We start from the raw sequence: 27,181 nt of genomic DNA, 5'->3' as shown, positions 1-27,181 counted from the left end.
TCGAACAACTTAAATATTGCAATATTATTATATTATTATAACTTAATTATTATATTATTATTATATCATATAATTATATTATATTATTAATAAGTAATTTTGAAATTAAATATAGTAGACATACGTGGGCATGCCTATGCATTGTTAAAAGGGCCAATTAAGATTCAATCGCTTCAACTTATACGCGAAGAGGCTCAAAGTCGCGGAATGATATCGCACGTTTGCGAGATCGAAAGTACATCGCGGATTCCGAGCGACGCGCGTTTTTCCTCTCCGTTGTTGTTCACCATCCGTGACGATCACTCGATTAGCGTTCGGGAGTGAAATCTTGTCCTTGACACTGTTGTCTTTCGTCACGTTGCAAACATGCGTAAAATAACCACGGATTATTGCCACCCTGCACATTTATTTCACAAGAGCTTATGACATCTTGGCGCACGTGCTTCCGTACGCAAAATCGCAGATATTAAAGCATGTGTGTTCGAGAAACAATTTGTTCTGCTTCAAATAATATAGTGACTTTTTTCACTCTGACTTAAAAAAAGTTATGTCTAATTTTCGTTTCGTGAAAACATGAAGATGGCCAAATTTTCAAATCTTTTTTTTTTTGCATTTAATCGTCAGAACTCTTTTCAAAACCTACCAGAAACTCTTAGAACTTTTTGGGGAAGAGAAAACTCTATTAATTAAATCAAAATTTTGACAATAGAGTGCCAACTTCACAGAGGCAGAACAAACAACATCCAATGAATTCGAACCACTAGTTTTTAGAAAACATTATACGACAATGTTGCAGAATTTTCCTATGGCGAAGCCATATTTCTATATATTCTTCATATTTCTATCCGCGGTTCCACAAAAATGCTTCTTGATTTTAAAAAATATAGTTTTTTTTTTGTTTAAATTAACAAGAAAGCTCTTGGAAAAGATTGTTATACGATAATATTGCGAAACTTTTGAATAAAGCTTCATGTTCAGACGGTCTTACAAAGATAATTTCTTGATTTAAAAAGAATTAGATGTACTTAATTTTTTTAGATCAAACTACAAACTTGAAAAAAAATTGTACGGTGGAACGATATATTACGAAACTTTCGAGTGAAACCTCATTTTTAGTCGCTTCCACAAAGATCATTTCTCGCCTTCAAAAATTATAATTTTTTACAGTATATATTCATATCGCTGATTTGCTTCAACATATAACTAAGAAATTATCATTAATTGCTTGCAGAAAAAGAAGCAGAAAACTTAAAAAAAAAGAAACAACATACTTTAAAAAAATATACTTTTATATCTCCATGATCAGTTATTATAATCAAAATTACATTCAAAAATTAATATTACAAAATTTTCATGATTCAAATCATTGAAATTAATTTTCTCGAAAATTGTGTTTATTTAGTTGTGTCGTTGTTGTAGCAAATAAACGAATCGATATATTTAGTTAGAAATCGATATATTTAGTTAGAGCACGCTTCATGCGGATGATATAAATCGAGAAAAATCGAATGATATTCTGAATACCAATTACTAGACACAACGTATCGCCATTCGTGCACGGAGACCGACTTACGTAAATCGTGGTGACGGTCGCACTTCTAACCATATCCCTGACGTCGTCCATCTCACGTATGGACGTCGTAGATGCCGGCGTGGGCGCCAGCATCACCTCGCTCGCCATCCTCGCCTTTTCTCGACAACTGCCTCTCCTCGTAAAACTCTTCTCGCGTCGTTCAGTACACACCTTCGATCGAATTCAAATTGCGAGAGATTCAAATTGAAAATCTGCGATGCATTGCACCTCCTCAGATTTTTGCCGATGAAAATTTTTCTCATCTATTTCTCATCAGGGAATACTAAAGATTTGATCCGATAGCAAAGAAACGCCACTGTTGAATTCATAATGTCAAATTATACCCAATTGAAGTTATTTTCAATTATTTCTATATAGATTGCCACTGTTACTACTCAATATATCATTAATTTAATTAAAACGATGACGTTACAACAATTTGACTCGAAAAAATGTATTAAATCGACTCAAATTTATTATTTACTAGGTGCATTAATGTCGACGTTGTTTACTTTAAAACTAATCACAGAAAGATTGATTTACATTTTGACACACGCGAAAGTTAAAAGTAACAAAATATTATTTAACTCCAAAGAACTTGGGACCATTGCTCCTTTGATATTCAACAGTGTATAAATGATATACACACTAATCATGGCACTTCGACCCATCATGTTCGCAGCATTATCTCGAGATTATCTCCCGACTGAATTGTCGTGATTTCGTAATGCAGTTCCATGAGTTGTTAATCTTCTTGATGTCTCCTCTCGCGAAACTTCGGTACGGCAGCGTTCGCTTCCGGGAAAGTGTCTAAGAGGAGACCCCAGTGAATAAATTTAATTTCGGCGACCAAATTCTCGGACCGACATTATTAATAACGTGATAATTCACTCGTTTCGTCGACAACTCCGTTTCTCTTGATATTTCTCTCTTTCCAGTTGGTAACTAACAAGACGCGAAGCAACGTTCAGCAACGACTGCAGTTACAGCGGAAATGCATGGCTCCCTTCTTCCCGATAATCCCGATGGCATGAGTCCAACATCTGTCTTCGATCGTGTCGACGATGGAATTCCCAACACCGTCGAGGGTAGAAGCGATCGAGTCGTTTTGTTTTCACACAATCCAATCGGATCCTTGGGATCGTCGCAGAGAAATTATAGCACCAATTGCAGCGGACGTTCTATGACTTGCACTATACCGCGGCTATAGATCCCAAGAATGAAGATAACGAGGTGAGAATCGCGATCAATACGCACTTCCGAGATGACGAATCACTCCGCAAAAGCGTGACGTACACGATTGTTCGCATGAAAAGGAAATCCTTGAGATATGCAACTGCATTGCCTGATCCGCCGAGTGCATTAAACGGTTTGCAAAATTCACTCTTGATTGTCGCATAGTATACACTTTCTTTTCATTAAAATCTATCTTTTCCCAGACTTCCTTGAGTTTCCGAAAATACTTTCCATTAAAATCTATCTTTTTTCAAACTTGGAGTTTTCCTGATACACTTTATTAAAATTTCTCTTTTCTCAGATTTTCGAGTTTTCTTATACACTTTTCTCTCCATTAAAATGCGTCTTTTCTCAAACCATGAGACTCCGAAAATTCATTCTTTACGACTGCGACAACAAAAGGGCAGCTTTTACCCCCGAGTAACTCGATTTTCTTCGTCAATCGACGTTATCCATTGATCATTCCGCCACGTGTCTCACCGGGGAATAATTTCGATTGCAGCACGTCGAGTTTAATCACATAATAATCAATTCGGACATCCATCCACCAAGGAATACGAGGAGCAGTGCGTTGCCGGTTCCGAACGCGAGATCACACTACGAGGCGAGTCAGCGTGCGGCTTTAGATTCCGCCGAGTGCACTGGAGACGGCATTCTACGGTCGCACGAGTGAGTCAGCTGCTGCGTTTCGTACTCACGAACACCCACGCGAACGCACACGCACGCGTGCACGCGGCAGCGAATCAAAATAATGCTGGTTCCCTTAAGACCAACGTGATTGACCCTTACCCTACGGAAGCCGGGTCTCCCTTCTTGACCCCGTGAACAGAAAAGAACTCTTTCTCTCCCTTAAAATAATTACTCACTATTCTTTTAAGTGAATACACAGAAGGAACGTTTTGCTGAAATATTTAAAAATTTAGGAAGATATGGAAATATTTGAAAAAATATCTCGGGTAAGTCTGAGAAAATTTTGTTGAACCAAAATGTAGGAAAGTCAAAGATGATTATATAGGAAAGTCATCACAGTTGGAAAATTTCTGTTAAATTTAACACATTTTACACGTTTTGAATAATCCAAATTTTTGTGTTAATTTAATACAGATACGTGTTAAATTATTTTTATGGTTCAATAAAGTTATTATTTTCAGATCTGAATCTAGCTAAATTTTTATATACTTCAGCGAAACTATTCTTTTCGTGTACACTTTAGAGAAACGGAAAGAACCACACCCTTCTAATTTTAGAGATATAATCCCACCAATTTTACTGCGTTAAATGCTAAGTCAAGCGTGTTCCTAAGTCAAGCGTGTTCCCAAGGAAGAATCATCTGTGATAATCTGTTACGTTAGAGATTTTTCAATTCTAGCTAAGCTTGGCAGAGAATTTTTATATGGTCGGATATTTTTAATTAAAGGATATTTTAAATTAAACGACGAGCGCATCGATATCGCTGTGTGAATAATTATTTTTGCCCTGAAAATCGTACTCTCAAAAAGATGATAAATACAATAATTAAGAATATTTACAGCTTCAGCGAAAGACACGCTGCAAAGAATGCAGCGAGACTAAGTACATCGCGTAATAGGCACGTTCAAAATGCATAGTTGCATCTTGAAACACCGCGCAGAACAGTTTAATTAAACGAATAATTCTCGAGATGACGCACACTGATAAAAATAGCTCGGTGAAGCCACAAAGTCTTCTCCCTATATAAACAATTTCTATTTTATCTCATTCTATTTTACGTACACTGTTAGGTATTTAAATTCAAATACCTAATTTTAATTATTTTTAATTATTTTTATAAATCGCCACTACTTCTACTCAATATATTATTAATTTAATGAAAACAATGAAATTAAACAATTTAACTAAAGAAAATGTATTAAAATTTACTTAAATTTAGGTAACTATTTACTAAGTGTATAATGCATTAATATCAACGTTGTGTACTTAAAAAATAACTACGAAAAATTAATTGATTTACATTTTGACACATATGATTAAAAATAACAAAATGTTATTTAACTTGAGTTTGGATTGCTATTGCTTTCATATTTGTACTGAAAATAAAATAATGTTGTATCAATAGCATTATTTTAATTGAAAATAATTTTGTTAATTCACAATAACACCATTAATAAAACAATTAACAAATCATGTTCTTGTTTTAATAAAATTTTATTTGTTTCATTAATACTGTTATTAAATTAGATTCGAGAAATCACTAGCTGAAATATTGTCCCACAGATTACGTAATTTCATTTGATTTTATAGGATTTTATGTGATGACAAATAATTTTCTTTATTATATATAAAGTCATTTGGTAAAAAAATTGATTTTATCTAATATCACACAATTGTTTCTAGTAGTTGCATACGTAATTATCGGATTATACATATAATCCGATAATTACGAGATTTCATTATAAATTTTATAATGATTTTGAGGACTCTGTTTCACGATTACATTAAGTGATTACCCCTCGATTATTAAAGAGAGTATTAAAAAAAAAAAGATATACTAACAGCATTATTTTTAATTAAAATAATGCTGCTGATACATATCATTTTTTTTCAGTTCAACAGTGTATACCTCGCTAAACATTCCAAACTTTCCGGAAACTTTCCTAAAAAATGACAGAACGCTGTTACCTGTAGTAGCTGAGAGAATGAGAGAATTGATTGTGGAAAGCGACCGAGTGAGCGTATTTCCTTTCGTAGAAAGCATCCGACAATGTGCATGAAACAATGCAGGCCGTCGTACAACGCGGATTCATTTTCTCACGGTGTATTGGATTACTTGTTCTCTGGCGAAGGACGTTGTGCGTAAGTGTTGAAAAGACAGAGACGTGACGCAGCGACAACCTATCTCATGCTCCCGGCGATGCCTCCGTCTTTTGCAAGTCTGTTTTTACGAGCCGGTTTTATTCATTGGGGCACTTCGCGAGGCACGATATTACCTGGGACACTCTCATAGGAGTATTTAAAATAATGAAGAAGAGAAAATGTTTGATACTCAAATACGATACGAATACGGTGCTGTTTGAGATCGCACGAGGCCAGAACCCGCTTTCAATTTACCACCCACATCGGCATTTCCCTATTTGCAGGCGGTTTCGAAAACGGCTTCGATTATCTCGAGGTGCCAGGTGCGAGCACGTCACTTTCACCGATTAATACTTTTTAAAAGCGCCTGTTCGAAGATGGGATAACGTGTTATTATTATTATGTAAAATACACGGTGCACCAGCAGTAAAACACAGCTTTTCCTTACGATAAAGACAATTGTTGAATACTGAATTGAAAATAGAAATGCTGATCTTTACAATTAGCAAATATTTCGAAAGCAAAATGAGCTGATACCTATTAACCTTCCATCTGCAACCTTTTAATTGAAACGTTAAAATAATTTAATGGAAATTGAAGCAAAAATTAAGAATAATGGAGATTTTTGTAAAAATGTAATATAACTTATAACAATATAAGGAAATCAAACTTTGCACCTTTCTTTATTTCGAAGAAAGAGAGTGAAAGGAGGATGTTAAAAAAAGAATCGGTTTTTATTCAAAAAGGTTTAAGCAAAAGAAATAATACACTGAAAGAAAAGATTGATTGCTGCCATATAAAAATACTATGCCATATTATACTATCTAAATTGTTGCAGCAATCAATCTTTTTTTTTCAGTGTACTTTTTATATAAATTTTGACATTCTGATACAATAAAATTATTAAAAAGTTGGTAACGTTTGAAGATCATCTCGAAAATGAAGCATGAACATGGCCTATTTATCCAAGTTTTAACTCGCTCAATTTTCGAGATGTTTTCCAAACGCTACGAACTTTTTAATAACTTTATCATATCCCAGAATCTACAAAAAACGCTATTTCTTTTTTACTTACACCTTTTTAAGCAAAAACTTGCCCTTTTTTAACACCCTCCATACTTTGGCTTGTGCTAGGTAAAAACGGAGGGAGTAAAAACAAAGTGTTAATAACAGCAATGTATATACACCTAGCTAAACATCCAAGTTAACTTACGTGCGGAATACATGGCGTAAGTGAGGTTCTACTACGCACACGCTTTGTTCGTGATATTAATCGTTTCCGAGTATGTGTCATGGTCGTCGTAATTACTCTAAAAGGAGCCGTCAAGGCACGTAGCGAGGCCTCGTCTTTCTCTCGCCGTCCGCAAGGCGAATGCAGGTGTCTCTCAGATTAAGTCGTCGTGACTGAACACGAAGTGGATCGGTCGACTGATCGATATTTCAAGATCAGTGGCGCACCGGGTGCATCGACATCAATAGCCGCTTTTAATCTGGCGTTACTAAGATGAAAATATGTAGCACGATTAAGAGCTGTCTAAGAGACTAAGAGCTGAGTGGTAATATACTGGTAATAATAAAATTTTTTTAAATATTTCAAATTAAGTTTAGTCCTTGGACACAAATTTGGTACACAATTTTGATATAATAAATTTAATGAAATTTTTAAACTTTAAGCAGAAATGAAGCGGATCATTTTGCATATAGACTGTTTTTTATTATAAAAAAAAACAGATATTATCTTCTTTTAATAATTTTTTCTGTTTAGAGAGAGAGAGAGAGAGGTAAAAAAATGTATAATTTCATTATTACATCCATTTGCACGATGAACAAAAATTTTCTTCTTTTTGAAAGACAACATCTATAATTTTATTATTACAGCCATTTACAAAATGAATAGAAAGAGAAATTAGATAGAGAGAATAGAAGAGACGAGAGAATTTGTATGTTTAATATTGTTGTTAAAAACATTGATTCGATCGACTTTCTTCAAATAATTCAATTCTGACTAGCTTATAAAACCGATTGGAGATAATTTTTACAACAATAATTGGACGTGATCGTGATATGCAAAAACTGTAGCTAATCCAGGTTTTCGTGAACGTTCCTGAGATTCAAAAGACGTAGAAATCGGAACGTGTAATGGGCAAGAAACCACGGCGGCTAATTGCACGGCTCCGCGAACATGCGTGTGTTGCAGTATGCCTTAATGCACGTTTGATAATTGCACCGCCTGTTACGATGAGGAATGCTCGTCCGCTCCTATATTAGAAAAGGAGGAGAGTCTCAGCGACACGCCTTAAATTAGGCGCTTAGTTTCCAGTACATTAATCGACGGAAACAATCGAGACGAGATCGCACTCGAAGAGCACGCACGATAAGATCGCTCTTTTCCTATACCATGGCACATGGCAACGTTAGCAAAAACGTACCACCGTCGATGCGTTTACTTTCAGAACGATCGCAAGATCGTGAGGTAGGTCTCCCTCAGATCGTAGCGTCGACGACTTCAAAAATAAGTAAAGAATTCCGGTATGAATAAAGATCGCTTGCACGCAACAGGAACGACCTTGCTTTCCAGAAAGCAGGGAAAAGGAAACCAGTTTATGCGGTATAGTGTGTTAATGCAGAAAATTTCTCTTTGCGTGTTGGTCCTTTGAAGCAGCTAGATTGCCAACATTTCTTATAATATTTATGGAAACTACACTCTAAAAATATGAATTTTTTTGAATGTTTGAAGATTTAACGCCATGCGGTGTTTATATTCTATCATGTTGTTTAAATCGTAATTCCACATCATGTTGCACCGAAAAAATGTATTAAATTTTATTAAATCATTTATTTGAAAAATAACCAACTCAGATATTATTTGATACAAGAACCATTAATTTAACTATCATCTTTATTAAGTAAATATTTATTAACTATAAGTAAATTTTTAGTTGGTATTATTTAAATGTTAAAATTTAGTACATTTTTTCTAGTACAAGGATATTAAATCCATACGCATATTTTTCTAGACTACATTCTAAAACGTCAAAAAAATATAATATATTATATCGAGTAAAATTTTCTTCGAGGATCTTTTGAAGTGTAGTCTTAAAATATATATTTCATAGATAACGTTTATAGAAATCAACTTGATAGATTTATATCCGACATATATATAAAAGTGTAACTTAGGTATTGCCTTAGTAGCTTTTTTATAACGCTATTGACAACACATTTTTGCTTGAGAAGCCAGAACAAATGATACTCGTTGAACGTGTGCCAAACGAGATCGTCGATAACGAGGCTGCTCGCATGGCCAAATATCGATTGTTCATCGGTACGAATTGCGCAGACCGTCTGCAATCACGGTTAACGGTACGGGGCAGAAAAAAAAACATTAAATCATACGACAGTGAAGTATTACCTACGTGATTTGCACAACGGCGTGCAAAAAAGCGCGAATTTGATGGTATCCAGCGCGATCTTGAAGAATTTTAAGTGCAAGATAAAACTAATATATAGAACATAATTTCTCTGCATAGTAGAAATGTAATTTTATAAAAATAAGAGAATGAAAAAAATCTTTTTTTGTATAATGTATAAAGATACGGATGTGTTTCATTAAAAAAGATGTAGAGACTTGGAAATAAAGAAAATCCAGAAATAGAAAGTCTTATACCTGTTTCCATCAATGTAGATTAACTTTAACCTTTATAGTACAAGAAAACTAACTATAGTAGCAATGAAATAGTGTCATATTTTGAAAGAAAAAATAATGAATTATAACAAATCTTACTCAGTAAAGCTGTAAGATATTAAAAACCGACCTCTGCACTAGAAAGAGTCTATATTAATTGGAATTCTAATTGAAAATGAACAAAATGTTCTGGTTAAATTTACTATTATAATTAAGAATTCTGATTAATATGACTAGAATCTTCTTCGTTCATTTTCAATCAGAAATTTTTCTCGCGTCCTTTAAAGGTTCAACTTACTCTTCATCTTCCTAGTTATATAAATATTATAAAATTTATTATAAAAATTAGAAAAATATGAAGAATAAATTGAACTGAAATTAAAGTAAATCCACATTGACGGAAACGGGCATTAGAAATAAATTTGATTACAGTACGCCAGACATAGAAATAAAGCTCTTTCTTACTTCAATAAACGAAGCCGTACTGGACAATCAATGCGATTCCCTGAAAACCGGAGTTACTCGCACAAAAATGTCAGTGAATTTATGAGTGTCCAGAATGGCTTTTGAGACGCATGATCTCACTCGGGATCAGTCGGGGCAATTAAAGGGATAATTAGAGTTGTGCCTCGACTCGTCGAGGCAGCCGGTTCGCCGAAGACATCGCCATCCGAAGGAAGGCGAGTCCGTGTGCACAGGTGAAACGCCAAGTTTTATCGCGCAATAAATAACATTGCGCGCAGGAAACGAACGCCATATTCGTCAACAATGTCACAGCTCGAGAATAGTTTTACTGCCGAGCACGGTTCCCTCTAAGCTCCATGCGTCTCGCAAATACACGTGACAAACGCCTTCGGACACGCGGTCACGGAGAACGCGAATGTCCCACATCCTGCGATGAAAATAATCTTTGTCACGGGCCCTGTATAAATTCCTCGGAAAATCTATTTACTGCATCTTAACCTCTGGAGCTGACGCCAAAATCTGTACACAGTTACTAACACCGATTCTGTAAGACCCATTTAATTTATATTAATTAAAAGCGTCGATTAATTTCAAAGAGAATCAAAATAACATAAATGTTATAAAAAAAAGAATTAATATATATTAAGTATATTATTTTAATAAGAATAATCAAAATTTGTAGATGTAACGTAAAAAAATTAAATTGTTTGACATTTTTGACAAAGAGATTATAATTGAATGGGTTCAATAGATTGACTCACCATCCGTTCCAAAGGGTTAAAAACGTCCTTCTTCCCAGATACCGAGTACTCAACGTATGCTAATTTATCATTTTATTACTATAGTTTATTACTACGGTATTATAGTATTTCTAAAATCTCTGTGCTTCATACGCCTTTTATTCAGAAACAATTGTATTATAGATTACAGTAATCCTTTTTAGAAGATTCAAGAGCCACATAAAGCACAATACTGTTCAAATCTCCCAATAATATAGATTGATTTTAATCTCGATTAATCTATTCTTTATCTTCTTTTCTCTAGTTCTAAGAATTAGAAAGAGTAAATTAAACCGAGATTAAAGTTATTCTACGTTGACAAAAATGTTTAAGACCCAATGTGGATTACTTTTAATCCACAATATTTTACTTTTAACTATTTTCCAATACCAAGAATTAAAAAAAATGTGTTATAAACCGAAGAATTAAAATTAATTTACATTAATAGAAATGGATATAAGTCCTTCCAAGTCTCTATCCTCGTTTAACTCGCTACGTTTTTCGGATCTGTTTCCATTTTGGCCATCGCCGAAGGGTAAGACAGGCAGAACACCTACCTGACGGGACTCGTAGGCGTCGGAGAAGTGATCGGAATCGCCTCCGCTGGACTGCTGGTCGGCTGATGCTGCCGCCGCAGCACCGGTTGCGGCAGCAGAAGCGGCGGCAGGCCTGCGTCGATCGTCTGCACTCGCGCCGCGATCCATCGCCGCGTCGTAGAACACATGGACGGCGCTCGTACCGTCGGCGGGCGCGTCGTCGTCGGCGACGCCGTTGCACGCACGCTCCGGTTGTTGTTGCTGCTCGTCTTTTTCCTCCGTCGGCAGTGGCGGCGCGGTTTCTTCCTGCACCACCGCGGTCTTACTGCCCTTAGCGAAGAACCGCGAGATCGTGTTCCACATTCAACGGGATGATGATGTTGACAATCGCGTCGGCATCCGTGGCTTCAATCAACGAACCTCGATCGACGCCGCACCCCGTACTCGTCATAGCCGAGACGACCTCGCGAGGAATCCCAAACTCGCTGCCGATCTCCTTTCTTTGTTCAACAGTTTTTCCTCCTTCTTCCTAAGCAGTCTTCACGATGAAAGTCTCCCGCGATTTTTCCTTCGATCACTCGCGTATTTCACTGATCTTCTTCTTGATCCTTAATCCACGTCTCGCTTTCCTCGGTTTATTCTCGCTTTGACACACACATGCACGTGACACACTGCACAGCTGTGTGGCGGCAAACGTAAGCTCTTCCGTCGACGAGACACGTGGGAAGTCAACAAATTCTGTAACGATAAACGGACCATAAGAGTGAGAGAGAGATGAATGCGAGGAGCTTGTGATTTTGCGAAGAATTTCGTTTTCCCACGTGTGTACGCCGGTGTCTCCTAGTCGCCCAATGTCGCCCACGCGAGATAAAAGAGAATACTGACATTACAATTTCCGGCCCTTAGCTCTTAACATCGGTCCATGGGACTTGCTAGTTTCTCTTCTCTTTCCCTCTCTTTTTGATTCTTTTTTTTGTGCCACTATAAAAGCCTTATAAAACCTTAAGCCTTAAACACAGGTAATAGAAGAAGAGAATAAAACAGACTTCATTTACCTGAAACATTCTAAAAGTAAACCGTAAATTACCTAACCGTAAATTTTAAGCTTGTCTTTTCTAGCTGAGCTTCTTGCACAATTCATCTTTTCTTTTTTTTTTTCTCCAACGTCGAAAGAAAAGGAGAAAAGAGAATAAAGATGAACTGTGCAAAAAGTTCAGCCAAAAAGAATAGACCTTAATAATACGTTTCTAATAGGTTCAAATCTCGTATTCCTATTGCCAGTATTTTTTATTGTGTTTGAGACTTAAAGAGTGTTTGAGACTTTCCTCAGCTGTCATATATACAGAATAATAAACTCTCCGGAACTGACGCTGGGTCTATTGAACCACTTAATTATAAATTTTTTGTCAAAAATGTTAAACAATACAATTTTCTTTATTTTACATCTTTAGATTATTCGGAGCACACAATTCTTCATCCCACAAAATTCCATAACTTTTGATTTCCAGATAAAATTTCATCATTTTCTCTGACTTTCAGTAATATTTTTAATTGTTTTGCGTTTTAATCTTGATTCGAAAATCGTTAAATATTATTAGAAAATCTGACATCAATTTGACAGCAATGTAAATTACTCTATTAATTACTATTAATGTTGCTTGTATTTTTAATTATTAAGTTGGTAGTATTCGAAAACTGCGTAAATGTGACATAAATTTTTTTAAAGTCAAAGTTTCTTATTCGAGTCGTTATTTTGATTCCTTGAAATTAATTAGTCCTTTTTAATTAACATAAATTAAATAAATCTCAGACCCAGCGTCAGTAACTACGTTACTGTGATTTTGACGTCAACTGTAGAGGGTTAAAGAATGGCATGCTGAGATCGTGAATGATGCACAAATACATAAATAAAAATTATGATATGAAATTAATAGATAATTTATAGATATGCATCACCGGCACATGTATCATTGTGAATATCGTAATGCATGTAGCAGTGAAGGTATTCAAGACCCTCTGACTGTAAATTAGAAACAAAGATGAATTTGGCCACATTTTTATTGTTTTATATAAAACAGCGACACGATTTCGACACGAAGAAGATTCTCGAATCTTGATTCAAAGCTAAACCTGATTTCAACTGAGCTAATTATAGAGTAAGTGAAACTAATATTCTTCTTTTTTAAATATAATGACAATGTAATAAATATCACGAATTTTAATGATTACTTATTATTGAATTTGCGTCAAGTATTATAATAATTTTTGCTATGCAAATATCCGAATACGTCCAACTAATATCACGGGCAAATTAAAAATGTTTTAAACAAATATTTTCTATGTAATTAAAGAGTTCAATTATAGTAAAATCAAAAGACTAAATAGTTATCAAATAAAATTACATAAAAGTATGATTACAGTTATAAAATGATTACAGTTATAAAATTGGCATTAAAAGAATATTTCCCGTAAAGCTATTCGATCATGATAATTAATGCTAATTCTATTAATTAATATATATTTTCTCTATTCTTCTCTAATTTAATTATTCAAGTTGTATTGACTAGTACAAATTAGTTTTTCTTTCTTCTCTTCTACATTTAATTACTCAATTTGTATAGATCACATAAATATTAATGTCTCAAATGAATTATAAATATACAATAATAAGTCATGATAAAGAAATTAAGGGCGATATTCATTCTTAGTCCTTATATATCGTCTTAAATATAGTCTTAAAATGTTAGCCAATCACAGACCGATATAAGGTATTTATAGTCGGTTCTATATTTAAACTCATCTTAAGTATAGTCACTCATCTTAAGATGTCACGAACCAATCACAGAGGGCCATGTTAACATTAACATTACATTAAGGCATTACTTAAGACGGATCTTAAATCTTAAGACGGACTATACTAAAAAGAATTTACTAAATCTTAATACATATTTCTCTGAATAGTACTAAATAAACATTCACTTACAGTAAATAAGTATACACTCAATAAAAAAAAGACTGTTAAATCAACTTAATGGTTCTTGTACCAAATAAATATATGTTTACGTTTAGTTAATATTTATTTAGAACTATTCAGGCAAAATATTTATTAAAATTTAATACTCTCTTTCATTGTATGAATATTGATCTAAGTTTAGAATTTCAAAAAGACAAATATAGAACAAATTTAAAATAACATGACATTAAAAATTTGACAAATCTCATTATCGAAAAACTGTCAACAATTAAAACCCAATTCTCGCAAACCTCGCAGGAAATAATTTAAGTACTTCTAGCTTTTCAAAATTGTAGAAGTATTTGTATAAGTATATTTTATCGCTATATGATAACAAACTTCACTTTACAGCTTACGCAAATCGGATAACCTCAAACCGAAAGAAAACACAAGCTATTGACATACCAGACGACCAAAAGAACCTAGACTACGTGATCGAACTTGAACAGTCCCGTGACCGACGTTATAAAAGCGCTTGCCTGACATCGTAATCTCATCGTCGATGACGGAGAATCCATCCGTTTCGGCGTTCCCTGTTGATGCTTACCGGCAACGCGAAACGTCCTCGATCGAACGTGGTCTCCCTCTCCCCCTTTGCAAAGTTCGATCCCCTTCCCCTTTCCGTTCCGCGACTTGACAACGTGAAGTAATACCGGACGAAACGCGGCCAAAGGACACCGTCGAGAAAGAGAAAGAGAGCGCGAGAGAGAGAGAGAGAGGACTTGTTCGCTATTTTCGTCGGGAATGGCAACGGCGAGCCTCCCTCCTCACGTCTCTCTCTCACGCTTTTTCTCGAAGGAGACTACGACGCGTATCGATCCTTCGCGCGAGGAACGACCGGGCGACGACGTGAGCGAGAGGAAGCGGCACGGTCGAAACCGTCGACCGTCATCGTCGTCGCACGGCTGATTCACGCAGCATTCGCGCACACACAGTTGGGGATCTGGGATCCCTACACTCACACACGTACGCGCGCGCGCGCGTGCGTGTATATATACATGTGCGCGCGCGCGCGATGATCTCGCGTCAGCCTATACGTATCCGTGCGTCAAAGGTCGCGTGAATGCAGGGATCAAAGAAGAAATCTCCGAGAAACACGTACAAACACAGGAAAATCCTCAATCTCGTCGCCGACGACGGAGGTACCTCTATCCTTTTTCTTCCTTTTTGCTGCTCCTCTCACGAGCTGGCTCGGCCCTGTTCCTCTTTCTTTCTCTCTCTCTCTCTCACTCTCTATTGGTCGCTCTCGCTCTTCCTCGTGCGACACCCTCCGAAGTCTCGTGAGCGTGCTCGCCTCGAGAGTATCCGGCCGCCCGTGTTCGTTGACAGCTAACTTCAGACCCCGGCGCGTGAACGAGATCGCACACGCATAGACGCGAGGTATCCGCGAGGATATCTTTTTGCGTATCGCACACGAGGAGCACGCGAGGAGAGAAGACGACGCGAGTCTCTCGCAAGTCCCCGATTATTCGCGCTCACGCTCGGCTCCCCTCCTCTCCGGGGGAAGGATCGTCCGTCCCGTCTGATCGACCGACCGACCGTCGCGGAGCGATCGCGCCCGACTTCGCTCCGCTTCAACGCTATGAGGTCCGTCGCGTCCGTCGCGAAGCGAGGCGACGAGGCGCGGCCCGACGGATCTCCGCGAGTTGGGCTTCCGCGTATATACACCACACACCAGGGCCACCTCTCTCTCTCTCTCAGCGCGGAGATTCACCCGTTCGTAGGCAGCCAGCAGTACGCTGCACGCAGCAGCACTCCGCCGTCCATCGCGATACGCGCGATAAACGAGATGATGATCGGGCGACCGATCGAAATAACGGCGATTGGTCGAGAGACAGTTCTGCCGCGATCTATCGACTGTTCGCGAGTCGATTCATGTGGCGCGCATGCGCGCGAGTTTACGACGCGGCTATGTTCATGACAGTACGATACAACGGCGCGGTTTTTCGGGCTGATTTCGAGTTCCATCGATTCCATCAACGATATGTAAACGATATCAAAGTTAATCAACATTGGTAGAAATACGACTTATGTTTTTATCAAAGTAATTAATTTGATCCATTTTTATCAATGTAGATTAATTTTAATCTTGATTAAACTATATTTTTATGTTTTTCTCCAGATATAAAAATTAAAAAAATATAAAGAGTAAATTAATCAAGATTAAAATTAATTTACATTGATAGAATTAAATAGAAAAATATAGAATAAAACGCGAGTATTTTAAATCGATAGATAATAAAAAATTACTGAAAAATCATTATCATGTTAAGAATTCATAACAAAATCATCGTCAAAAGTGTATCGAATGATATCATTATATTATATTTTCCTAAAATAACTAATCTATTTGATATCATCTTTTTGATCCTATTTTGTATGCATGAGCCTAGAACCTTGTCTAGTTCAATTTATATGACATAAATTCGTCACGTACATATTTATACCTATACACTTTACAAATTTTTGTAAAAAAATCCCGTAAAATAGATTTGGAGAACTAACTTCATTAACTAACTTTGATTAAATTACCGATTTGTAATAAACGATTCCCGATAACAAACAATGAACAAAAGACTTCGCGCGAGTTCTGAGAATTGCCAGAGTCATATCCAAATTTCCTTCGGTTCATTTTATTTCCTTCTCTTAAGATTCTCGATTTTTAGTACTGAAAGAAATACAACTGAGAGTAAAGATCGTCACGTATATATATTTTCACGTATAGATATTTTCAGCGTCGAAACTCTGAAATTACGAGCGCGAGATCGCGCGACAGCGACCTGGCATCAGCGGCGCTCGGTCGGCGAAGGGCGACGCCGCGCCGCGGCCGTATCGCCGTCGCCGATAAAGCGGCGCGCCGTGCATCATCAATATGGCGGCGAATCTCGAGGAGGAGCAGAGCTTACGCGAGTGCGAGGAATACGTGCAGAGACATAATATCCAACAGGTCCTGAAAGACTGTATAGTGCAACTGTGCGTGGGCCGGCCCGAGAACCCGATCTCCTTCCTGCGGGAATACTTCCAGAAGCTGGAAAGGGTACGTAAGTCGTGCGCGGCTGCGATTAACCTGACCGCTGAGAAAGAGAGGTGACGATAAGGATATACGTTGCGAGTCCTCGACTCTCCTCGCTGCGGAAGGTAGCGTCACGAGGTTTTTCAACGAAGGGCTGAAGTTTCCCCGAGATAGGTGACAAACGTCGTGTACAAAGGACACGTCGAAACCCTCGCTTCTCGATACAATGATAACGCGATACGCGTGATTGAGGTCATTCGATTATGCTATGTATCGCTCAACTTGATGAAAATTACAAAAATGAGCAAGTTGACTAGAATGTTTATAATTTTAGATGTTTTCCATTTGTTGACTCAAGTTGACACAAGTCATTCTGTCTTTGTTATTCATGGATGTCAAGAAAGAGATGGACCAATGCTCCTGATGACTTGTGTCATTAAATGGAAAAAAGCATTCTTTATTGGTCAACGTATAGGGATTGATTGTATATCTTGAGATGAGATAATTATAAAAATGAGTGAATTTACTGGAATATATATAATTTTATTGATCAATGCGTCTTGCGAATTTACTCACTCTTATAATTTTTTATCTTATTTTAAGATACAGAATTGACCTAATTAATTTTTTCTCTTTTACAATTTCCACTAAGTTGTGTGATACACAATCAAGCTCTGAGACGTAACCAGAGATCTGCATCTCCTATCCTCTAATTTAGTTTAATTTTAGTCTTGGTTCAATTAATTCCTCATCTTTTTCTAGTTCTAAAAATTTAGTTTGGTTCTGTCAATGTAAGATTAACTTTAATTTCAGTTTAATTTACTGTTTATCTCTTTCTAATTCATAGAATTATAATTAGAAAAAGATAAACAGTATATATTGATAGAAACAGACATTTGAGAGCTCTTCTTATCTTTTCGAACTGCGAAGATGTTTATCCAAATCTTTTTTAAAATTTTAAGAGGTTTTTTGATAATATGAGTTTCTTGTTGCATTATGCAATATACTGCATCTTTTAAAATCTTTTTAGTTTTCTTGGTGTGCGAGAAGCTACGTTTATATTACAGATTCTTGCCTCTCCAGTTTCTTCGTTCATTGTCCAACAATTGCAGCAAAAGGAATAAATGAATCGTGTTGTGATTTTACGGGAGATTGTTCTAACGTTTGGAAGAAGCGTTATCAGCACTGTGCTTCATTTGGTAAACATTACAATCTGCAAGACCGTTTTTCTCCATGGAAACCGCATCGTGTTATCTTGACGTCATAGATAACCATCGTGATTCGTTGAAAAATATCTGGAGCTTTTTGTCAGACATAGTAGCGCGCGAATAAACATTTTGTATGATATATTTGGCTCGTCTTTCGCAAAATTGATACGTCGGAGTCGTAATGACCAACAGACAGCATCATTGTAGGATAGCGATAAGTGCTGCTATCTGTAGCCATCTTTACTACAGTCGTTACAGCAGACACCTGAAATACCGTGGGTGATAAACGTTGTGTCACAAAATTTATTTTTTTTTTTATTCCTACACTAAACATCATTAAGACATGATCGAACTAGAAATTGAGATTGAGATTGGATTGGAATTTAAGCAATCAAAGCAAAGTTTACTAAACTTGAGATTGGTTTTCTTTCATTTTATTGGTTAAACTGCAATCCAATTTCAATTTCAATCTCTAGTTTGATCACGGCTTTAGTACTTCCTTTCTCGCTTTTGCCAAATATCATACATATATTTCAATTTAAGTTCTAAAAGTGTATTAGTTCGCTATAGAAAACAGACGTACATACAGAAAAATATCATTCTCAGAAAAGTGACTACTCAATTTACTTTCTCTTTTAAATAATGGTTATCTTCAACAAAGAGAATGTTTTTTTGATAATAATCTTAAAATATAATTATTAGGAAAACTTATTATGTACTCAAAACAGAAATTTATTTTCTTTTAAAATATTATAAATTAATCGAAGAAATAACTTTATGTAATAAGCAAATAAAACTTATTTTAATTTAATAATCTTTATTGAAGTCTGAAACTTATTAGGATTCCGAATATATTTTGAATAAATTTGATTTCTGTGATGAAGTTATGATAGATTTGCGGATATATGAGCTTTTGAAATATTTGAAACAAGTAATTATTATTTACGCATACAGTATGTATTTTTCTGTGTGTACAATGGATTCTCTGCTTGCATCTTTCTCATTTTCTGACCCATTTCTATTAATGTAGATTAATTTTAATCTCATTTTAATTTACTTTATCTTTTTCTATTTTTTAGAAATGAGGAAAATAAAAAGTATGTCAAATCGAAATTAATGTTAGTTAACATTAGCAAAGATGGACTTAAATGAACACATTTCTACGAATTAACTCTCTTTAATCTCAGTTTATTTTAGGTTTATTTTTATTACTATGTTGGATTAAATTCCTTTTCATTTTTGCCAAACCATATTTTATTGGACATATCTATTTCACTTTAAGTTCAAAGACTATATATTTGTTCAGCTAAAGAAAACATACTTTATTTTATCTTTATCTGATTCTTAGAATCAGAAAAAGATAAAAAGTAAGTTAAATCAAAGTTAATGTACATCATCAGAATTATTTTTATAAAAAAAAAATCAGACTTATTTCTATGCACAATTATTCCTTCGAAAGCTGCATTCTTAATCAGATTTAATAACATCTGTAATTATAAAACTGATCAATTATAATTCCTTATGAAGAATGGAATGGCTGTAATTGGCCACTGTAGTTTCATAACTACGTATGTTATTATCCAAAAAAGAGTGTAGTGTAGTCAATAACTGTGTGTGTGTACAGATTTTACCATTAGCTCCAAAAGTTAATTCAGTCGGTTCAATTTACTTTTATCTTTTACTAATTCAGAAAAGGATAAGAAATAAATTAAACTGAGATAAAAATTAATTTACATTAGTATAGGAATAAACATTTACTGTTTTTCAGCGAAGTTTCTGAGACAAGATAAGCTAGCTTTAAATTAAAAATGAAAAGAGATAACGAATATAGAAAATTAATCTCACGTGAAAAAGATAAAATATGTGTAAGGTGCATAAGGTCTCTGCAGAAAAGTAAAATGAATAAGAAAGTTTTTCAAGAAAGATTCCGTTTAATTAACGTCATTATTTTTCGTCAGATATTCCTGGCTCATCCGTAATAGAATAAAGTGGATTTGCGAAAGGCGGATGTCTTATGATTGAGGTACGTCAATCGGAGTAGCAGTTCAGACTATATCCTTATTTTGGCGTGATTCTTAATGCAGTCTCCGTAGGCCCCGAGACCTTTTGCCGCCCGTTACCTTTCCCATTTAACGTTAGCAACGCTAGAGCAATTACGTTAAGCAACCAAGTTCGTGCGGCCGCCACCCACGCGATTGGAGAACGCGACGCATGTCGTCTAAGGAGATCGAAGACTTCGCTAGAGTGACCAAAAGATCGACGGCTGCCTAAAATAAAGCGGAAACGCGACTGCTATCATGCGGAAACATCCCCGTCGAGGAACGGCAGCGAACTTCGAGTATATCAAGAATCTAGGATTTTTATGGCTATAAAATGGCTATCGAATTTATCAGCAAATCTACGGATACCTTGTATTCTGTCACTCTGCGATGTAAATGTTTACCAAGTCGCACAAAGTGCGTAGGCCGAAGGCAGAAAGCAAAATATGGCGAGGTATTTCGCCGCTGCGGGAAGAATCGATATGAGTAAACAGGGTTTCGTCAAGGTGACATTAATTCCCTTTAGTGATGATGATCTCATTGTTTACTGAGAAACAAGTATTTGATATTTGTGACTATAATTTTAGTAATAATTATTATTATAGTTCTATATACAGAAAACATAGTTGCTCCAAAAATAACTGCAACTATCCTTTTCGAGACCAACTATATATTTTTTATACATAGAACTATAAATATAATAATATTAACATTATAACAGTGATAACTATAAATGGTACTTTTTATCACAATTATTTTATCATACAATTATAGTCACACACCAAACTCTTTTCTCTCAGTGTATTTCTCAATCATTTAAATGAAACAAATTTCCCTTTAAATGGTTAAAAAATGACAGGTTCTATTTGATTTCTGACGATCTGCAACGTCAGATTATATTGAATGCTGTCTAAAAACGGTGAGCAAAATAGCTTAATGCGGACGTAATTGATACCAATCTGCCGCAATATACTTGGCACTGCTAGCATATATAACATTTTGCCCAACCGTTGCTCCGTCGAACAATCGTCTGGGAATGATTGTTTCCGTTTCCATAATGTCGAAGAGATCACGCGAGGATGTCTTTCGATCGAACGTCTCCATGTCGCACGCGTCAATCAGCGTGACGGTGCCATCGAGGAAGGCGAAGACGCGCGCGGGACGGCGGATCGTCGCCTCGCGTGTTGGCCGTGCTTATGCGATGTATGTACACGGCAAAAAGCGCTCGCGAAAGAGAAAGAGAGAAAAATGCATATACGAGAGAAGAGAAAAAGTGGAATTTATTCTTCTGGAATAGAAAAATCCCTCGGGTGAGAGATACGACGCCTGCGGGATGGAATAATAATCGCGAGACCCAGAAAGAGTTATCGGAGGAAAAAGAGGACTGAAAGACGCGCAAACATAGAAGTATTGAAGCGAAAGTTGATGACACGAGATATAAGGAGAACGAGGAGTAAACAAGCGCGTATAATCAACCCGTAGAATAAAGTGTCCTCGCAATTATGATCGTGAGGGAGTCTGCGGGAGCGATTAAATGGGATTGGATGAAGACTTCTGCAAAAAAAGTCGGTCCCTTTTTTTTTTTCCCCCACTCGTGAAAGCTGTTTCAAAGCGGAAAAGGTGAACTTCAGTTACTTTCGGAGAATTTCTCATTAATTGAAGCAAATGGCGCAGCCTTCTGTACATCAGAATTATTTACCTTAAATAACCGCGCGAATTTTTTGCTCAGGTTTACGTGGTCGTGAAGCACCCTCTGTCGTGTCCCGGCCATAGGAAGGACGTAGTAAGAGAAAGCGGAAAGAAAAAGAAGGAGAACTGCACCGCGCGGGGATGAAAAAGAGGGCTTGCAATTGCGTGTGTGTGCGCGCAAAAGGAGAGAAGGAGAGCGCGATATAGGGGCAGCTGATCTAAACATAGAGCATGCTCGAAATATAACGAGGCGCAACCTTATAGCCAAGAGTCCCAGACGGAAACAGAGAGAGAGAGAGAGAGAGAGAGCATGTTAAAAGCACCAGGCAGTTCACAAAAATGTGAGATGCTACAACCGAGGGAATCCAATCGCCAATAGATTATCCTCTTCCTGCGCGCCGCGGCGCCGATTTTCCTCCGACGTCATCGCCAGGAACGGCGGTCGCGTCGTGGCGCTTGAATTTATGAAAATAAAATATTCAACTGCCTCCGTTTGACAATAACGTCGGCAACATTGTACAGCAAACTCGAGGGACAAGAGATGAAAATTCACGTAGGTAGCAACGAAAGGAAAGCCAGTAGAGAAACGAGGGCGATATTAATATAACATTCGATAATATACGAAATAAACACAACGTATAATAAAATAACAGGGGAATGGAAAAGGAAGAGAAAATACTGTAATAATTATAGATAAATAGCTATTGTTATTTATTGAACGCTTTAGGATGATGTATCTTATAAATGCTGTGAAACAAATACAATGTAACAGCAGAATGTATAATAATTTAGACGCAAGGTAATACAAAGATTACTGAAGATAATTAAAACGAATAGTTGTTAAAGTATAATGACTAAAGGATAATTAAAAAGAAAAAAAGTAAGGATAGCAGAGATACAATTTACATAATTAAAAAGTAAGAGCAACAAAGGTAATTGCTATAAATAAAATCAACGGACTCTTTAATCATTTCAACTCATTTACAAAATTAATGTCTAATCTCCAGGCTCTTTCACTGGCAGCTCCAGCTATGGCATTGATAAAAACTTTATACGTAGTGGGACGCGAAGTAGTAGAAAGTATAACGGTGTCACTGAAACATATTTCCCACACAAGTCCAAGTACCACGAGTCTCAGGTTTACGAGCCGAGGTCTTGAAAAATGCCGTCATCATTGCCGCCGCCGCCGCCGCCGCCGCCTCCATCACCATCGCGGATCGATCCACTGGAGCCGCTTACGTTCGCGCGTTAACGCGAGCGGAAGACCTTACTTACCGACTACCACGAGACAGCATCTCGGCGGCATATCCGTCCCGTCCAGGAACCGTCGGGCAGGCGCCGAGTACGGCGGCGAGCGGTCAAACGAGCATCGGCAGCAACAGCAGTACGCATACCGACGCTGTCGCGCCGACGGACGCACGGACGCGCGCGCGTGCTAGATCTTCTCCGACCTCTAATTGGATTCCGAGGCCTTATAAAATCGCGAAGCGTGCGAAGAGGAGAAGAAGAAGAGGAAGAGAAGGCGGACGACAACGGAGACGCGAGATCGCGTGTGCGACGACGGGACGACGACGGCGGCGGTGACGACGACGACGACGGAGACGATCTCCTTTCCCGTGCGTTCGCGAGAACTCGCGAGATCGCCGACCTACGATATACGCTGCCGCGAAAAGCGGTTGTTTCATAAGTGTTAACGCGTCCGCGGAAAGCAGAAGAACACGGGGGCAGACGGAGAGAAGGAGAGTGAAAGAAAAGGAGGAGGATCGAGAGAAATGATGAATAAGGTACGAGAAAAAGAGGAACGAGTGCGCAGCTTGTAATCGTCCAAGTTACGCGCGCGTGTAATTGATCTTGAGCGATAGATCGATATTAATCATCGGCGGAGTTTTGCGTTTTAAAATTCTGCGTTCCTTTTCGTTTTTCGTGAGAAGTAGTAGATCTTACGATTTCTTTGCGAATTAAAACTGAAATGTCGAAGTGGAATGGAAAGAAAAGAATTACGTGAAGGAGCTTTTCCGATTGAAAGATTTGTAACTTCCAAGGAGATTTGTAACTTCGATCGTATTATCCGTGAACTTCTTTCCTCTTTCTTATCTTTCTAATTCTGGATCTCTAATAATGTGTTATTATTTCACAAGAGTTATATGACTTCAACGAACTCATTGAATTTATGTTTCTAGGAAAAATTTATATGACCGTGCAATTATTATTAAAGAAAGAAAGTCTTCTAATTTTGGATTTCCGATTATTGTTAAAGGGAAGAAGTCTTTCTAATTTTAGTTTTCTAATGATGTATTTTGTAATAGTTGTGTGACTTCAGCAAATTCTCTGCATTTGTATTTCTAGGAAAAAATGATTAAAGGAATTATTAAAGGAAGAAGGCTCGACTTTAAAAGCCACAAGTAACAGTAAATATATCAGGGTAGGCTATCCTTTTTATTAGAAAAATTACGTCAGATACTTTTTAGTCTTGCTTGATATCGTCTCTTATATGGCACGAAAGATTCTCGTAAATGGCAACTATAGTCTTACTATGCCACTCGCGTTGGTACGAGAAGCCTTCTTCAACGAAAAGTAATTTTCTAAGAGTAGTATGGCATTTACTCAGTCTTTTTACGTCATCTTCCAACCGAACGAAAAAAAAAAAACAGGGTACGTTTAAGAGGAATCTTAAAGTCTCTTAAAGATTAATGTGAAAAATGTTTGATATTATCGATCAGTCAAACACTTGACTTAAGAATTCTTACGGTCATTATCTCAGAATAATTAATATAAATTATAATTTTTTATATAAAATTCATATCTCTTATTGAATTTTCAAGAATATTCTTACATATTTATTCAACACATTTATTATTATTTTTTTTTTTAGTTCAAGCTTTTCTCAGAGATATATTTTCTAGTCATCCTTGAAGTATTTCCCCACTCGCACACTCTGCGAAAAAGATATAAGCTTGAAAAACACTTGCGCCGAGATGACGAGAGATCCTCTTACGTCGGGAGTGTGCCTAAGAATGTAGACGTGTGTGCGTGCGTGGGAATGTATGCGTGCAGCATTTACTCGCCGCAGCCGATGACTATATACATACATATATGTCATCATTGACGAGATTGTATAAGAGAGTGTACGTCTGTTCGTTGATTCCGTTGATGACTTTGAGTGGAATCTAATACGGCACGTTATATATAGTTGTGCACATAGTTTATCCAGTTATTCATGCTCGCATGCATTTCTCACTCCGATTATCTAGCTACATAATTCTTCCGTTCCGAAGTTCATTTTAAGTGATTGATAATTTGAGTGAGAGAAGAAACGGGAGAAAAGTTTCATGGCTAATTTTTACGCCTCGGATGTAAAACGCACAAAGCGGAATTGCGGAATCGCGGATTGTATTCATGGAATTAGAACGTGTTCTATTTTTGCGGGCCGAAAGCGCGCGTCCGCCAGGTATGCGTAGTAAAACTGACAAATTTAATAACTATCGTCCTAGCGATTCGCCTAGTGTTTCAATAATGTACGTTGTTTGTAATAGCAATGACATAATACGTCTTTATTATATTAGTGCAGCCTGCGATAATAAGCCGCGCGGCGCGGTCTCGCAAACAAGAATACAGACAAGAGTCTGGTTTAATTACACCTACGTGCCTTTTATATGCAATTATAATTTGAATTGTTTATGACGTATATTATTGTTTCCTCTTAATTGATCATTTATATATTGGTAATTTGCGTTGAATTGTAGGTAGGATCCCGTGCCAATTTATAGATTGTCCATAAATTGCGTTTAAAATGTAAACAGATATAAATGATATAATCGAATTCGCGACGATTCCGAAGGATATGATTTCGTCTGGCGTATCTATTGGATAATTCCGATAAATGCAGTTCTGTTCTTCTATTTTTAATGCATATCAGAGGCGCATGTCGGGCGCCTAGACGCGTCTTTGCGGAGGATTTATCGGATGGTCAAGTTTTATAAGTTCATTGGGAGCCGCGTTACATCGAGCGATTATTAGTGAATCGCGATTAAATCCCCTCTCGTTATCGATAATTGTCATTCATAAACCTGATGATGTCATTGAACAACTTATTCTAAAATTGAAACTTGAATGTCTCTCCCATTGTAAACGTCAACGTCCAAATAACGTATTAATGAAGATCTTCTTGCAGGATACAGACTAATTGCAAGGTTTCACTCCGAATCTCTAGTGTTATCCTGCGATTTTTTCTCAGACAGATTTTTACCAGCATCACTTCCGTGTTTCTCACGAATGATTAGATAACAGATACAGTTTCTCACCGTATCTTAATTTTCACCAGCGAGATCAAAGTATACGTATATTCGTTACGGAGAGATATTATTTTTCTTTCTTGAATTTATTTATATAGTATATATGTGATCCGTGAGACGTACAATTGTCGCGTTCTGGATGTATTCGTCGGTTTGTAAAACCCCCGAAATAGATGTGATCGCGATGGCTCCTTGTATGCGGGTAACGTTAGCGTGCGCCGGCATATTATCATGGCAATTAAAGAGTGAATTGCGAATTGCGCTGATTTGAATATACTCGTTAGCACGATGCACTACGACGAGGCTCGCCACGAAGAGAGACGGCGCGTTCGTGCGTGAAAACGCCAACTGACCTATGGCATTATTCGCTTACCTCTCTCACCCCCGGCGATGTGCATCGTGCATCGTATACATAAGCGACGGTAACATAAGGTTTTATCTAAAGACCTACATAATTTATAATTTCATGGTAATTATATGCGTGATAGACGCGATGAGGCGAAAAGCCTGGCCACGAGGGTCAGGCGCGCGGTTAATGAATTATTAATTTGCGTCCCTCTTTTTTTTTTTAGCAATTTTGTGTTCCTCCCGAATGTGCAAGCAATATGATAACCGTAACACGTCGCTGTGACCCTCGTCGATGGGGATCGACAGAGAGATAATTGTTTTAATTCTTGGTTGAAAGTGTACGTTAGTGCACACTTTCAATCGAAAATTAGTTGCAAAAAAATAATTAAAAAGAAACACTTGAAATTCAACGTGGAAAGTTTTTAAAGGTAGCGAGCGTGTTGATTTATTGTGCTCTCTGCGATACCAAGACG

At 37.0% G+C, this 27,181-nt stretch overlaps 2 protein-coding genes across 10 annotated transcripts in view; one reads left to right on the top strand and one right to left on the bottom strand.

The window, feature by feature from the left end:
• The window catches only part of LOC108754473 (patronin), a 72,067-nt gene extending 56,166 nt beyond the window's left edge, over positions 1-15,901 (bottom strand). For 5 of the 8 annotated variants that reach the window (XM_018496757.1, XM_018496760.1, XM_018496762.1 and 2 more), the window contains exons 1-2: positions 15,222-15,901; positions 11,128-11,844 (exon numbers count right to left, since the gene is read on the bottom strand). In XM_018496757.1, the coding sequence (XP_018352259.1) occupies positions 11,128-11,469 (342 nt within the window). In that variant the 5' untranslated portion in view covers positions 11,470-11,844; positions 15,222-15,901. Of the gene's footprint in view, positions 1-1,573; positions 1,887-11,127; positions 11,845-14,666; positions 14,700-15,221 lie in introns of those variants that run through there. The other 3 variants (XM_018496758.1, XM_018496759.1, XM_018496764.1) reach the window with 3 other exon arrangements.
• A 1,090-nt stretch (positions 15,902-16,991) lies between these two features.
• Positions 16,992-27,181, top strand: part of LOC108754476 (cAMP-dependent protein kinase type I regulatory subunit) — a 13,991-nt gene continuing 3,801 nt past the window's right edge. Inside the window, exon 1 of one of the 2 annotated variants that reach the window (XM_018496767.1) lies at positions 16,992-17,156. In XM_018496767.1, coding sequence (XP_018352269.1) covers positions 16,992-17,156 — 165 coding nt within the window. Of the gene's footprint in view, positions 17,157-23,128; positions 23,853-27,181 lie in introns of those variants that run through there. The other variant, XM_018496768.1, reaches the window with a different exon arrangement.

The sequence above is a fragment of the Trachymyrmex septentrionalis genome, unplaced genomic scaffold, assembly GCF_001594115.1.
Source record: "Trachymyrmex septentrionalis isolate Tsep2-gDNA-1 unplaced genomic scaffold, Tsep1.0 scaffold8, whole genome shotgun sequence".
NCBI classification, from domain to species: Eukaryota; Metazoa; Arthropoda; class Insecta; order Hymenoptera; family Formicidae; genus Trachymyrmex; species Trachymyrmex septentrionalis.
The sequence above is the reverse complement of the archived record's forward strand: the minus strand, read 5'-3'. Positions and strand labels throughout refer to the sequence as shown.